General features: G+C 38.3%; 1 protein-coding gene across 2 annotated transcripts in view; it reads right to left on the bottom strand.

Moving 5' to 3' along the window:
- Positions 1 to 15925, bottom strand: part of LOC121315615 (kelch-like protein 29) — a 135214-nt gene that overhangs the window by 5482 nt on the left and 113807 nt on the right. For both annotated transcript variants that reach the window (XM_041249861.1, XM_041249862.1), the window contains exons 8-11: positions 15205 to 15403; positions 9913 to 10095; positions 8868 to 9048; positions 3450 to 3643 (exon numbers count right to left, since the gene is read on the bottom strand). In XM_041249861.1, coding sequence (XP_041105795.1) covers positions 3450 to 3643; positions 8868 to 9048; positions 9913 to 10095; positions 15205 to 15403 — 757 coding nt within the window. The remainder of the gene's footprint in view (positions 1 to 3449; positions 3644 to 8867; positions 9049 to 9912; positions 10096 to 15204; positions 15404 to 15925) is intronic.

The following is a 15925-nucleotide window of genomic DNA, read 5'->3' as shown; positions in this document are numbered from 1 at the left end:
CAATGTTGCCTTCGTTGGGGGTGAAGATTCAGGGGCACCAAGGCAGTTCTAGGGGGCAAAAAGGCAAAACATAAATCCAACCCAAGGGTACCAAGGAGATTTAATATTTCATAAAACAACAAAAAATAAATACAGGAGATGAAATTTTAATTCAAGCAAAAACAAATCAATGTTTTCTGAGTAATTTTATATGTTGTGTGTTAATGTTGGTGTATAGTCATTGGTACATGGGATGTAAACGGGTCTGTGTAACACTAGTGTTTAAAATGTATATTTGTATTTAGGCACGAGGATTGCACAGCACTTCACGTGCAGGTAAAACGTAATATGTGAGCACGGGGAATTGCACTTTATTAATTCACGTGCAGTTGTACCGCGACTCCAACTGAATGATTGATTAGCAATCGAGTCTTGGTAAAGCTGCATAAAAGCTGCATGTTTTCACCCACTCGGGGTTGTTTGTTTGGTGAGTGGAGAACGGGTGTGGAGAGGAGAATTAAGAACGAGAAAACAAAACAAAGTAATATATATAACCGTTGTTTTCACCCACGCTGTTTGTCTGTTAGTCCACTGTTTGTTTAGTGTTAGTCCGTTTTTGTTTTATCTGTTTATTTTGGCTACCAATGCTGTGTCCTGTGTTTTTGTTTGTTACAAACGTTTATTTTCTGTCTGTCTGGTCTCGCTCAGCATTTAATAGTGCACATTCGCTCAGCTCCACCAAACTCCACCTCTCTCTTTTTGTTTATTTCCTGGTTCCTGTTTCCTGAATCACACGCTTATTGTTAAAAAATAAAATACTGTATATGAGGATGCTTTTCCATTGTAAAAATAAAATGGTACAAAAAAATTCAATTTAAAAACAATAAACTTTTATAAAGAAAAAATACAAAGGGTAATTTGACACAAAAAAAATATTCAGGGTATTTTTTACTAAATTTAGTCACACACCGCTGATTAATACATAGATCAAACTAGGCTTAGAGACAGCCTAATGTGACACAGTATCACAAATAAGCGATGTCAGTGAAAGGACACTTTAAAAAGATAGTTTTTCAGGCAAACAGGCTGAAGATTTATCCAGGCTGGAGTTTAATAACGACAGTGGTCAAATGAGTAGTTCAGTCTGCAGTGTCGGCGCAACTATAGTTTGCTAATCACTATACAAGCAACGCAGTTTGGGAAAGAAAAACAAACAAACAAAACAAAAACCTTGAAATAGAAACGTTGTCGGGAGAGTGCTTTGCATCACAGTGATCAACAGCTGCACGTACATTAGATGTTTGCATTTGAGAGACTTTACAGTTTCACAGTTCTTGAAATGTACAGTTGCGAAGGATTTACAGTTTTTTTATGGGGCATTGCTGGACACTTGTTTCAGGAAATAAAACTGCATGCTGTTTTTAAGCATACACATTCTAACCCCTTTCGTGAAAGCACACGTTTTGCTAGTTAAAAAGCAGAGCTATGTAAGGTAATCAGAATGTATTACACAAAATTAAATGAAAACAGAAATCGATGTACTTCTCACAATTGTGTTTTGTTCACTATCTCTCCTACTCGTTTCATAAGAGAGAGAGCCGCTGCTGAACCATGTCAGCTACTTGCTCTTTTTTTTTTGGTAAGAACTTGAGCAAATCAATAATTATATAAGTATTGTGTGTTTATTTTTTAGTGTTAGGTTTTTTTTTTTGGGGGGAGGGGGGGGGCCTGCCGCCTTAGACAGCTCTTCCTTTTTTTTTTTTATGTTTTTAAATGCTCACAGACTGAAAACAAATCACAGTGAGGGAGCGTTGTTAAATTCACCACTGCATGCACCGATGTAAAGCGGATTCACCAAACTGTTAATTCACCAGGAGTTTCTCAATGAACTGTTGTTAAATTCACCAGGAGCTGCTCAATGAACTGTTGTTAAATTCACCAGGAGCTGCTCAATGAACTGTTGTTAAATTCACCAGGAGCTGCTCAATGAACTGTTGTTAAATTCACCAGGAGTTGCTCAATGAACTGTTGTTAAATTCACCAGGAGCTGCTCAATGAACTGTTGTTAAATTCACCAGGAGCTGCTCAATGAACTGTTGTTAAATTCACCAGGAGCTGCTCAATGAACTGTTGTTAAATTCACCGGTGCATCGCCGCTGAAGCAGCGGATTCACTGGGGTTGAGAGTCAGTGAACTGCAGCAAAACCAAAAATGGCCGCTCCACTGTGGAAGTTTTGCTTGTGAAATGTGATAAATGTGATGCGACACTCAGAGTTATCACATAGTAACTATCTGATAGAATATGCCCATTCTCATACTATTTTTACCGGATATTTTATTATTCTTTAGTTGTTTGGTTTTTTTTGTCTTTTATAAGGAAATGTATCAAGACTTAAAGGTTGGTCATGAATAAAAAAAATAAAAAAAAGGTTTATTAACAATAAAACAGTATGGGACTACACGCCTCTGTGTATTGGTTGTCTGGGCAAATACCACATACACTGTTCCATTTCCACTTCTGCTAATATTACCCACACACACAGATGTTCTCTATCCTAATGCGGTTGGAGGCGTGCACTGAACAGAATGATTCACACGAAACAGACTGGTGTGTATGGCCTTCTAGATTTCAATGCCAATCCATGGATGAATTACATGTAGGCCACACGATAATAACATTAACTTCTGTTTTATTTCTCAGCTCCATATGCAGCAACACACTAGCGTACAATTTGCACATCTAATTGCTTTGAAACAAGTTTCACAATGAAGTATGCCGCATGCATTGCAACCTGGAGGTCCCCTGACAAGCAGGATGATTTGATAAGTGCACTTTACAAATGGACATGACTAGAACAATCAACTCTGGCTTAAAATATTAAGAATTGTGTGTTCTCAAAGAGATGGCCTCTCTCACACGGATTGTTTTGTTCAACTGATGAATGTTATTCAATCAATTTATGTGCTGTCAGACCAGCTGATCATGACGTGAGTCTTTTTATATCTCTAATGTAATTTGGTTGACCTAATTAAATACAATTAAAAAATATCTCCTTCTCACACCAATGCAGACACAAGGGACAAGCCATTCTAGGAAAGCTACACTGTAGACATGGTATTCTATTCCCTATTGAAATGGCACAGACACAGTTAGTTATCCACCTTCTGAATGCCCATTATTACAGCTCTAATCAAACACCTATGGCTCCGATAGACAGTGCAGATTGGGCTACAGAGTAATGTAATGTATTTTTTTTTTTCTAATAGATTCCAAGACTATTGTCTCATTAAACTGAGCTTTTCTATTTTCACCACAAATTACATTCACTATTCAAGCAGAGATTATTATCGTACCTCAATACAAGTCAGACATAACAGAAACACAGTAAACAGTAATGGCCCATTGACCTTTATAGAAAGTGTGGGACTCGAAGGCAGAAACGCAAACAGGGATTTCAAAAACAGCTTACCTATCATGGGAGACTCTATGAAACTCCAGGTGTTGGTCTGAGGAACATATGACTGCAAAACCCCTGCAGGTCGTCCTGCATCGTTCACCCCACCAAACACATAGATTTTTCCTCCACACACTGTGGCAGCTGCTGCGTGCACTGGCTTAGGGAGGGGTGAAACAGTCTCCCATAGGTTGGTTATGGTATCATACCTGCAATAAAGGAATTATCATATGAACAGTACAACCTGAAAACAAGCAATGCTTGAACTGCATAATCCTGCACAGTGAAGAGAGCTGAATCCTCAGTGCAAATGAATAGGGTGTCCAGTTTAATATCCTGGCAGAGTACATAAAAGATGTATGAATATTTATGTGTTCTTCATTTTGTGTTAAAAACAAATATTCAGATATTTAAAATCACATCAGAAACTTGCATTTCTTAGAAGCTATCCTGTCGTCCTGCCACAGTAAAATACGACATTAGACGAAACCCTGACTTTCAAAAATGATGATTTTTCCACGGTTTATTAACTGTACATCTTTATGGTCATTGGCTTAATAAATCAGATAATGATAACTGTAAAACCAATTTAGCGCTGCAGTGCTGCTGCACCCCCCACTCAATTCATAATTTTTAAAAAGGGCTGCTGTTAAGAAAGGAGGTGCTTCACTTACCAGCTCCGTTTCAGATGTGTTATGTTTTTTTAATTACATGAGACCTCAGAAGAGGTACTTTGAAACATAATTGAGGCAATATTCTCTCCATTGTGCACACCATTTAGTAAGTAATGTTAATAAACGTAGTGTTCAAGCCAAACACATTATTGTAATTAACTACTTCACAGTATACCTTTTGCTACTATTAAGGCGTATGATGTAGTTTTCCTCTGATGTCATATCTTACAACCCCCCTCCCCCCACCCCCCCGTTATGCTCATTTGCCGTCATAGCTGATTACAATGTAGTTTGGTGGTTATGACTCACAACAGTTAACCAGGTGAGCTAATTAGCTAGTTCACTTACACGGCTAGCCTGTTCAAATAACTGTAATACAAACAGCTACTCCACAACTGGGAATGTGTTTGATTTTTCAATAGAAGGCACCTCTGACACAATAAAGTGAAATGTACTGTACTACCATCCTGCTTTGATCAAGTACCTTACTTTGCAAACTAATCTGATTTGTATAAGTTAAAAGGGACAGCATATCACAAGCAATAGGTCAGCAGCCTATTACTGCTACTGACACATCAAAGACACAAGCTGTCAGTTAGGCCTTTTCATCATTACTCAGATAGCTCCTGCCTGTCATACAATGCAAAATGGGATCAGTGCCTGAAAACAAACCTGAAATCTGTAATCGTTGGTGATAATAAAAGACAAATGCTTCTGCTGAAAGTTTGGAATGTACGATGTACACAAGGCTTTAAGATATGAATGGCATCTATTTTCAAGTTTACTGTTTAATTTTATGCCCCCAAAACTAAATCTATAATTTACTGTACATACATTTATTCATCAGCAGCTATGTAATCCTGCTCCTCCACAGCTTCTGTCACAGAACAGATCTGCATTTCTGTTTAACCCTTTCTTGCTTACTGGTGTTCAGGCTGTCAGTCTTGTGAAATGTCAGTAAGTAATACAGATAGACAGGTTTCAAATGGCCATTGTTTTTTTTTTTTCCTGCTTACACGGATGGAGCTTTGGGGAGATTTCTTCTTCAAAGAATATTGATGCCATTATGTGAAACACTCTCTCTCTCTCTCTCTCTCTCTCTCTCATCTCTCTCTCTCTCTCTCTTCTCTCTCAAAAAAAAAAATAATAATAATAATAATAATAATAATAATAATAATAATAATAATAATAATAATAATTTAATTAGTTTACAATTTGGATATGGTAAATCTTACTGAAGAATCAAGCTTAAAAAAAAAAAGAATAAATAAATAAAAAGGTATCCTTAAACCGGATGCAATTCACTTTATTAAAATAGGAAAATAAATAAATAAATAAATAAAAATAACTGCGCATTTTAAACAATGTCAATTTTTCACACACTCACGAGGAATAACCTGAAAAAATACTACACCACAAAGCACAGACCAGATCATGTCTCTGTATTATATTTTGTCTTATTGCTCCCCGCTTCACAGGTCAAGACAGGGGATTTATCAGCTTCATTTGTTTATACAAAAACATTCAACCAATAAATAAATAAATACATAAATAAAAGTCCTACCTCAACTGGGGTACCAGTTATAGTTTTCAAATCTCTGTTCTGTTTTCTGTTCTCTGTTTGTTTGCTTGCAAAAAGTTTTTCAAAATCAAAATACAACTGTATAATTACTATACAATTATGATTGTTAGAATATACAAAATTTGAATTAAAAGTTATTTTTCTGCCCTGATACTGTCGCAGATGTATACCCTGTCACAGCAGCGTTTTCTTTGGGTTTTATCAGCTTCATAGGTGTTCTTTGGTTGTAAAGTTTTCTGTTTACTGAGGGGGGTGTAAAGATTAAGAAGAGACGGCAACATTTTATGTTTGTACTGTAGATGATGCCGACTGAACTGTATTACTTTCAATTTTAAAATAAAATTATAAAATTGCTGCATTTTTTACAGTTCAGGGAAAGAACATGATTCACAATCTGTTATAGCACCTTGTTTTCACAAGGAATATTATGGCCTTACATTGTTAAAAGACTGCATAATTGTGTAATCATAAAAAAGAAAGGTATTATAGCAGATGGGGTGCATTTTTTTTTTATTTAATGTATTTCTTTCTTCAAGAGCAGCTCAATTGTTTAAAATCAATAAAACCACTTTAATAAAAGTGGATAGGAGTGGGAAGCATTTTGGGCTATGGGGGTGTCATGAAAATTATACTTTAATATTTAGTATGCAGTATATGGATAATATATTTTGGTACTAGAACCCTGCAATCCATATTCTTTCTTTTTTTTTCTGCTTTTCCTTCCAAGCAGTGTGTCAGATTGAAGCTTAGTGAGAAAAGCACCCTGTGGATATTGCTGAGAGACCAACTATAATATAGGGTTTGTGGTCAACTTTGTGCATAAAGCCAGGGTGTTGCTGTTCCTGTTCTGAATTGTCAAAAATGAGGACGATAATTAGATGTGCTGGACATCTTGTAATGGTTTTGCTGATGCATTCTTTTTGCAGTTACTATTCTACTGTCAGTTTAATTCAGAAGGCAACACAAAACAAAATGCATCCGGAGGAAGAAAGAAAAAGAAGAAAATGACAATCCACATTGGCACAGCAGGTAGCCTGGTTATATACTTCTGTAATCCAATACAGAACACAGGATTAGCCCAGCAGGGAGTACACTCTACAGTGTTCCAGTATGTGAATTCAGTTCAGGGACTCCAATAGATCTGTTACAGCTGCAAGTATGGACGATCACCCAGAAAACAGAACAATATATCATTTCAGCTTCAAGGTGGGATTACTGGATATCCACTGATTGGCCAATTTTGTTCAACTTCCGACATTGTTCATATTACTGTAATTTCTCATTGGTCAAAAAGTTCCCACTCATACTTTCTTTATTCTGACAACCACTTAGCAAATGTTTTTGACTTTGAGGATTCACAATTTTTGTCGTCTTCACAAAAAAACGTATTTCAGCCCTCAAATGGAAACATCTGCTTTGTGTGTGTTGTGCTCCTGCTGCACTGTAAACAGCCAACAGTACAGTGGATCAGAAGCAAAGGTATAGCAAGGACCAAATAATAATGAAACGTACTGGAAGGGTGAAGCGAATTAAATGAGAAACATGTGTTAAATTAATAGGCTGATACCGATAATTAAACATAATGTAACACTGCATGTTACAATTAGCTAATTGCCTTGCTATACATCCTGCTGGCGTTTCCTGCAAGTGCATCTACACGGGCGTTTTTTAAATCCAAGAGGACTGGATTTTTATTTATTTATTTATTTTTTACTTAGAGGTCAATAAACAGTGAATTTGGAGCAGCTCAATGTTTAATAGTTATGAATAATAAACAGGGAAGGCTCATGTTACACAGCCTGAAGCAGGTCTTTGTTGTTATAGTATCCAGTTACACACAAAGTCTAAATTCAGCTAATATGTCATTAGAAAATTTAAATACTCCTCTTCAACTTTCAAGTTTCTCAGCTGTTCTAAAACCCTGTGTATTCGATTTAAACAAAGCCCCCCTGCCCCACTCCCCTTCTTCTAAAACAAAGCCCCCTGTCCCACTCTCCTTGTTCAAAAAAAAAAAAAAAAGAAATTACAGCATGGTTGGAAATAATTGAGGAATTGCAAAATACAATCATTTTAATACATTTAAAATAAAACAGCGTTCACTTATGCATTTTAGTGTACAGAGGATGACAGCGCAGTCATATGACATGCAATTCCTTTATTTAATGTCTAGCTGTTAGTTCAATGTGTTACTATGCAAAGGTGAATTGTACTTAAAAGCAAGAATAAAAAATAAAAATAAATACATGTAAAAAACAGATCAATCAACTTTGATTAGCAGCACATGCAGTAAATTCCATCTTGAAGTGTTTTTTTTTTTTAATTGAATACCCAAAATAACTTGTGGCCAAGGACTGGGCCTCCAGTGAATACCAGATAAATTACTTTTCTGAAAAGCTGTCCCTGAACATAAAAGCTGATCTAGGCTAGCAGAGCTAAGAACAACATGCCCTTGACAAATTAAAAAAGCACATAACCTGCAAACCTCATAAACATTTTCAAGGAGCTATAAATTCTATAATACTATAAAACGTGTTGCGCATATATATAGAGTTATTATTTAAATACTTAAAATCTATACGATTTACAAATGCTCTACAGCAGCCTGCACTGCTAATAATTTGTAAACTGGAGTTACAGGTGAGTTTCCAGACAACACAAGGTCAGCCATGCCAGCAGCCATGGCTGAGAAAGAGCAGGCTTTGAGTTATTAGAAAATAAATAAATAAATAAATAAAATTTCCTGGTGAATGAAGCATGAAAAACAAGTTCACATACTGACCTAAAGACACTTTTCAGTATTAAGAACGGGTAAAATATGTAAGCACATCACAAAGTAATTACATAAAAAGAGCAGAAACATGTGACAGACTCAGCAATAGAATCAGCACAGTTAATTAAAATGAATCGCTGTGTCACTCGTCCTTGAAGACAAATACTGATTGTTTTATGTATGGTCGGATGTGCGTCTGGCGACTACAGGATGAGACCGAGACATCTGAAAAGCGTTAAATCAGTAAGCAGATGAGACATAAAACTGTGCTTCTGTCTGCTATCCCCCAGCAGTTCTTAAAGCCTGGCTCTTGACAAAGCCTCTTTGGATATGAGCATGCATGCACTGAAAGCTTCCCAAATAAAAATGCTGTAATGTGTATTTCTGAAGTGAACTGTTTACTGTACCTTTCAACATGATCAAGGTTTCCAGCTACACCCAGTCCCCCGATGGTGTACAGCTTCCCATCATACACCAGGCTGTTGTGTCGGCAGCGGGGGACTGTCATCCGAGACACGAGGTTCCAGTTATCAAGTAGCGACATGTAGCACCAGACATCAGAGACTGTGACACCAGACTCCATTCCACCTGGAGCAGGGACATACAGCACAGAAATAAGCAATGACAACAGGAGATTTACAAAAATAATTTTGTGATTAATATGGATTATTATCTCAATATGGCAGGTCAATGTTAAGGTCTGACATATTTAGCGTAAAGCCTTTGTATAGAACTTTTATAGGTGTCTCAAGTGGTGTCTGAGATAGAGATTTTGACAGTGCGGCAGTGTAAAATTACAGCTACAAAAAGGAGTATATTTTCTTGTTGGATACCCACGATCAAAACATAGCCTGAAAAATATAGACTACAGTATCTCGTAACTTGATTTATCTTTATCATCCAAAAACCAAAAGGTCATGGGTCCACAATGTGGTGGCCAAATTAGATGACAGCGCAAAGTGAAGAATGACTGTAAGTGTTTCCATAACTCAAAAAATATGAAGTGGCCATCTGAAGTGCTTTATGAGATAATAGCAGTTGAAGTGTCAGTGGTGCTCTCTCTGTTGGGTATTATTCAAAACCATTTACAATCCTTTTGCCTCACCTTGCTATTGAACGTTTCGTTCTTACCATCATCTGTGTCTTTCTTTAGTGGTAACAAGGACAATGGTGCTATACAGACACTAGAGCACATTTTTAAATACATAAAACAAAATAAAAACGTTAAAAACATTGAAACGTTGAAAACATTGAAACCCCCACCTCAACCCCAACCACACCCCAGACATTTAATGATACTCAAAATCAATGAAAATGTGCTGCCTAGCAACTGAGGCTCTAGGAACAGAAATCAATTGGCGTGTCGCACCACACCATTTAATCTAATCCATTTCTTTGGAAGAAAAGAGGATTTCAAGAGGAGTGAAATAAAGACACAGTGGCCTGGTTTACCTGACAGATAGATATTGTCCCCAGCAGAGATGACACTGAAGAACTCACGGTCATAGAAGGGCAGGCGGGCCAGCGGGTACCACTTGTTGTTCTGTGGATTGAAACATGTGACGGCAGTCAGGGCTCGCTGGTTCATTCCAATTATCTGTCGGCCTCCAACAAGGACGATCACCTCTGCTACACCTGCACAATAAGAGCGTGGGCTTTAACAAACCAATCCTGCTGACAGCAGAATTAACAGCAAATATTGTAATAATGACTGCTTTAATGGCGCAGACTTTTGGGTAAAGATTTTTTTTTTTTTTTTTTTTTCACAAAGCAATCATAGGTCATTGAAACAATCCAAAATGCAAATAAATACAGCCCGAGCCATACTGTGAAAAAAAATACAGTAATACTTTATCAAATTGTATGCATTTTCTGCTTTTAGATGCATTACTAAGAGAGAAATCATATTTGAACTCGTAACAATAATCCGTAATACAGTCTTGTGACTAATGCCTCAATCAGCACCCAGGTAAGCTGCATACTGGGTATTTTACGCACTGAAAAATGATGTAGGATATTTAAATTTAATGCGTATGCGCATAGTAATTCTGTTGCAAAGCTTGAGTTTGCATATTATCAAGCTTCTTTTGTACTTTGTTTGTTCCCGGCATTTCAATGGACAATTGTGTGAATATAATGCGTGCTGTTGCTAGAGAATGGATCATAGACATGCCGGGACTGCTAATTCTAGCCTGCCCGGGAATTGCCAGAAACATGTGATCAGTAAGTCTGTGTGCCTGGCTGGTGAATAAGCAGATTCCCTAGGATTTCTCACCAACGTCTTAGCCCCCCTTAGCCTAACCTATCAATGTACCTATCTGTCTACCCAATTTTTGTTTTTTTAAACAAATTTGCGTAAAAGTGTACTGGTAAATTAAACCCCATACAGAATGCATTTACACTTATGGGTTATCTGAAATAATATTGTAAAAAAAAACCAAAAAAAAAAACCCTTCCTTTTAAAATCCTGTTCCCTGTATTCACAGGGATGTGAAGCCCTGCAAATCCGTGGATATCTGCTTTATATCCGCGGACATCTCTGCAGATAGCAGATCGGATGCGGATATAATTATTAATATTTGGCTGATGTTTATCTTGCCTTGTCAAGCCATGAGTTTATTTTCCCACAGCGTGCCCAGAGTACAAACAGCGAGTACTATAAATATGTGACAACACTGTCCGTCAACATGGTCACCTGTTCTCACTTTCCTTAATCGTGGCTGAATACAACTTTTAGGAAAATGAGAATCATCAACTCATCAATTTGGAAAACAATCCAATTACTTGCCAATGAAAACTGACACACTGTGGCTGGATATGTTGCCGGTGTCTCATGCAAGAAAGTCTGTGCTTTCAGTAGCCATAAACAGACACGTCAAATAAATGTGAAAGGGAATCGGGATCATGATTCAGGGTCGGTGGTGGGCATAGGCTTAGACGTCTGTCTTTTGTTGTTGTAGCTCAGCTTTGTGGCTACAGAAAGTATTATTGACTATTTTTGGAACATAAAATTGTATTTCTTGTGATGCATGTAAGTGTTCTTTATTGCGCTGTTGTTCTGGTAAGATTGTTGTTTAAAATTGTCAGGTTAAAAAAAGGGACCTCAGATGTCTTCCTGATATATGGAAGTTAATTACTTGTGTTTGGAAATTGTAAACAATCTAATGTAGTGAACTAACTGCAAAATAAAATTGAGAGAGAAACCATATTTGAACTCATAACAATAATCCATAATACAAAATTGTGACCAATGTCTCAATCAGCACGCCAGGTAAGCGGTGTACTGGGTGTTTTACGCACTGAAAAATTATGTAGGATATTTCAATTTAATGCGTATGCACATAGTACTTCTGTTGCAAAGCTAGAGTTTGAATGTTATCAAGCTTCTTTTGTACTTCATTTGTTCCCGGCACCTCAATGGACTATCGTTTATTTATTTAGATTGGTACAGTATCGGTATCGTTTTTCAAAAATATTTTTGGACACGGCTCTAATCTATAGACTATTATTATTATAAAACATAGGACAGCAAAAGAGCAAACTTCCCAAAGGTTCGTTATGTTTAACATACCTTTGTCAAGGGAAAGTGTATTTGAAAACTATTTATTTATTTATTTTTTACTTGTGCAACTTTACGTGGACTTTTCATTTTGTCTTGTTCGTAGTGAATTTTTCTCCTTTTTAGGAGAAACTGATTGTTTGTTTCCAGTTTAAGTTTGCAAAGAAATAATGTATAACTAATGGTAAATGTACCGCTGTTTGACAATGGGAAAACACCCATCATGATCGCAATTGATTGCACAGTGTACCACTTTCAATGTGACAAAATATTGCTTTCGGAATTTATGCCTACTCAGTTTCTGTATGGGCTGCCAATCATTCGCCAAGATGAAGAGGAGAAACACTGTCTTCTCAATGCATGCAGGTATCTACTGCATGAGCTGGGTACCGAGTGCTGTTGTAAGTCACACCTTTAGCTACTTCTTGTGTTATCAAGCAGTACATTCTTACATCTCTCCCCAATGAGCAGGCACCTTCATCACATAATTATACTGTAGGGATGGTTAAGAGATTTTTCTGTCCCTTTTTGATCCCCTTATACCCACTGTTGGCATCAGCAAAACACCACTATCTGACAGACCCCCAAAGAGAAAAGCAGACTTTCTCCTAGTTAAAAGCAGCATGATATGATGTCATGCTAGCACAGAATACCTGAGGTTCGATATACACCCTCTCCCAACCCCCCTCACACACACACCATCACGAGCCAGCATGACCGAGATCAGGAAATTTCACTGCATTCCATATCATGAGATTAACTCCCCTGCTGGGAATCAAGCTCATGACACTATATTGAAAAAGGTCAACACAATAAGACACAGCGCATTAGTGCGCCGAGACACTGTGCCAGCTCAGCCCTGTCACTCTGTCCCTACGGCATCACCACTGAGGCCTCGCTGGATGCCTGAATTAATCAGATTTGTACTGCATTTAACAGAGTAACTTTTACTGGTGCTGAAAAAATGATTGCATTTGTGGCCATGCCTACAAAAGTGTTTTTCGGGATTGTGAACAGGAAAGTAGCGGGGTAAATCTGGTGCAGTGAACTGTATGTAGTTTGTGACCGGTACTGCAGGGAAGCAGATAATTCAAGGATGCACAGAAGACATTCAGCATATAGGAACTCCCAAGATCACACAGAAAGACTTGGTACTGATAACAAAGCCAAGAGATATTAAGGAGCAAGAGCAAAATGGCAGCTGAGATGGTTGAACAGGCAACAAGAAAAGGAGTTTTACAAAGCCCGGAGGGAGACAGAAAACAGTGCAGCTAGTGCCGATTGCCAAGAGATATAACTTTCAAGATGCTTCATTCCACTTTGTATGTAACACACTTTCTCCTGGCCTGTTTGACTGGCCAGTAACTCTTCTCTGGATCAGTACATCCTCATTCCTTTGGATTGGATGGAAATATCCACGAGTACATCATATAGTATAGGTTCATCAACAATCCTTCCCCACCCCTGTCACATGACAGCTAGCACATGTAAAATACTATTTAGGTTAAATAATTTTTGTTAAACCACTTAAATAACTAAACATATTTTCTAAAGTTGTGTCTGGTTGACCCCACTGTCACCAGTGATGTCACAGCGAGTTCCTGGAGATATTTTATGCCTTGAGGTCCTGTGTGACGGAGGAGCTCGGTGTGTTGTGTTTTTACGACTGACTTTCCCTTTTACATTTAATTTAATTGGTGAGTGAGCCACACAGCTGCTCCCCTTTGCGCAGGCTGCTATATTACTGTACCTATCTCTTGATTATCAGGTCAAGCAAGCCTTGATGTTCATCTTGTTTGTTGTGCTGTGATTCTTTGTATTTTCTATTCCTCCAAGAGGTATTGCTCACATGAGGGCTTTTCTTTTTCCTTCTAACAAAACAGTCAAGATTCGGTTTGTAACCCCAGTATCAGTCTCTGTCCTCTGGGATGCCAGATTTCTGTCTGCCTCATCCCCCCAGTGTACTGTTACAAAATAAATTTTATAGTGTTAAAAAAATAATAATAATTAAAAATAACATGGGCTTAAAGTGTTCCGACCGGCTTTTTAATTGTATTTATTCATTTATTTATTTAATCTATGTTATAGTGTATAGAATATGGACACTTAGATCTCTAAAACTGCAATTAGAGTTGATGTGGCTGAACTGACAGCCTGAGTATGCTTGTGCTACACTAGCATATGCAATCATTTTCACAGGGATATAATTGTATGGCAACATGATTTCAAAGAAAGGACTTTACTCTTAACCAGTAACATTAAGTGACAGCTTATTAAAAAAAAAAAAAAAAAATAATTATTAAAATGTGTGCTTTTACCACTGCACCACCTACTGACCAACAATTACTGTACAGCTACATTTACAACAACTATAAACAACTTAGTAAAATCTAAAAACAAAATTTTTTATTAAAAAAAGGTCACACACACCACACACACACAGTCTAAGGGCACTATAACGACTCCCCCCTTTAAAACGATCCAGCCCAAGCCCCCCCCCCAACCCCCCCCCCCCCCCCCCCCCCCCCCCCCCCCCCACCCCCCCACCCCCCCCCCCCCACCCCCCCCCCCAACCCCCCCCCCCCCCCCCCCCCCCCCCCCCCCCCCCCCAACAATTACTGTACACCCACACCCACCCACACAGTCGTCTATAACGATCCTCCCCCCTTTAACGATCCAAGCAGCAAGAACCCAACCCCCCCCCCCCCCCCCCCCCCCCCCCCCCCCCCCCAATGGAAATTAGCCCTATTAGAATGATCACTTTTACAAAATCTACCTGGATAAAACTCTCTCAATAGTGACAAACACTGAACTTTCTCCAGTGTGAATGTGTTATTCTATCAGTGAAAATAAAGACCTTTGTAGGCTAATTCTTAAATAAGGCTGATTCATAAACAACGTATTGTAATGCGAATCATGTATGACGTATGCAACCGTTGCCATCTTCACACAAACTGCAACCGTGGCAACAGGAATGAGGAGGTAACAAGATTGAAACAGCGTGAATTGAGAAAAGCACGAAAAATATGAAGCAATCTATATGCTTTTCAACAGAAGGGGCACATGGGAAAGGTTACTCCTAAAAATTGTGCATCTGTGCGTTACTCAGTAATCTGCGTGAGGCCCCGAACCTCCAGGTTCCAAAAAAACGACTGAACCCTCAGGTTCGGTTAAAGGTCTCCTACCTGCTGATAGCCGAGGTCTAGTCCTTGGCGTCTGCATCTCCTGCCGAGCGTGTGGCAGCATGTGATAGCGCTTCGCTTCGTTAACCAGGTCTCGACAGGCCTCTGAAGACTTTATCAACTCCTCATTATCAACAATGTTTAACAGGTAACTGGGGTGGATGAAAGGCAAACGCACCACGGCCAGCAACTCTGACGCGTGCTGGAAAAGAAGAGGCAGACACACAAGTGTTACCAGGGGGGACCAACCTTGTCTAAACAATCCTTTCACTGATATGGCCCTCCGAGAAGGGTTTGTTACAGCAAAAGATACAGGACTCAATGTGCCGACATGCCATTTAAAAATGTCAGATTTCTCTGAAGAGGTTACTTGTACTTGTCTGTAATGTTTTGTTTCACTGTAAATCTGAGATTACCGAGGGGAGGATAAAAAATGTCACAAAAACACAAAACTTCTCATGAAAATAACAAAAAAACATAACCCTGCGAGCTTGACAGTTAATGCTGCTACCTATTTTACACGGTAAGAGGCTGAGAAAGATAAATTAGTTTCAGAGGCTTAATGTATTTACATTTTTTTTTTTCAAATTTAGTAAAATCTGCAATTGATTTTACCCTGTTTTTCTCCTAATTTTAATTGTGGTGTCAAATGTCCAATTGTATTTTTAGGCTCAGCTCACTGCTACCACCCCTGTGTTGACTCGGAAGTGGTGACGACGAACAC

The sequence above is a fragment of the Polyodon spathula genome, chromosome 5, assembly GCF_017654505.1.
Source record: "Polyodon spathula isolate WHYD16114869_AA chromosome 5, ASM1765450v1, whole genome shotgun sequence".
Classification (NCBI taxonomy): domain Eukaryota; kingdom Metazoa; phylum Chordata; class Actinopteri; order Acipenseriformes; family Polyodontidae; genus Polyodon; species Polyodon spathula.
The sequence above is the reverse complement of the archived record's forward strand: the minus strand, read 5'-3'. Positions and strand labels throughout refer to the sequence as shown.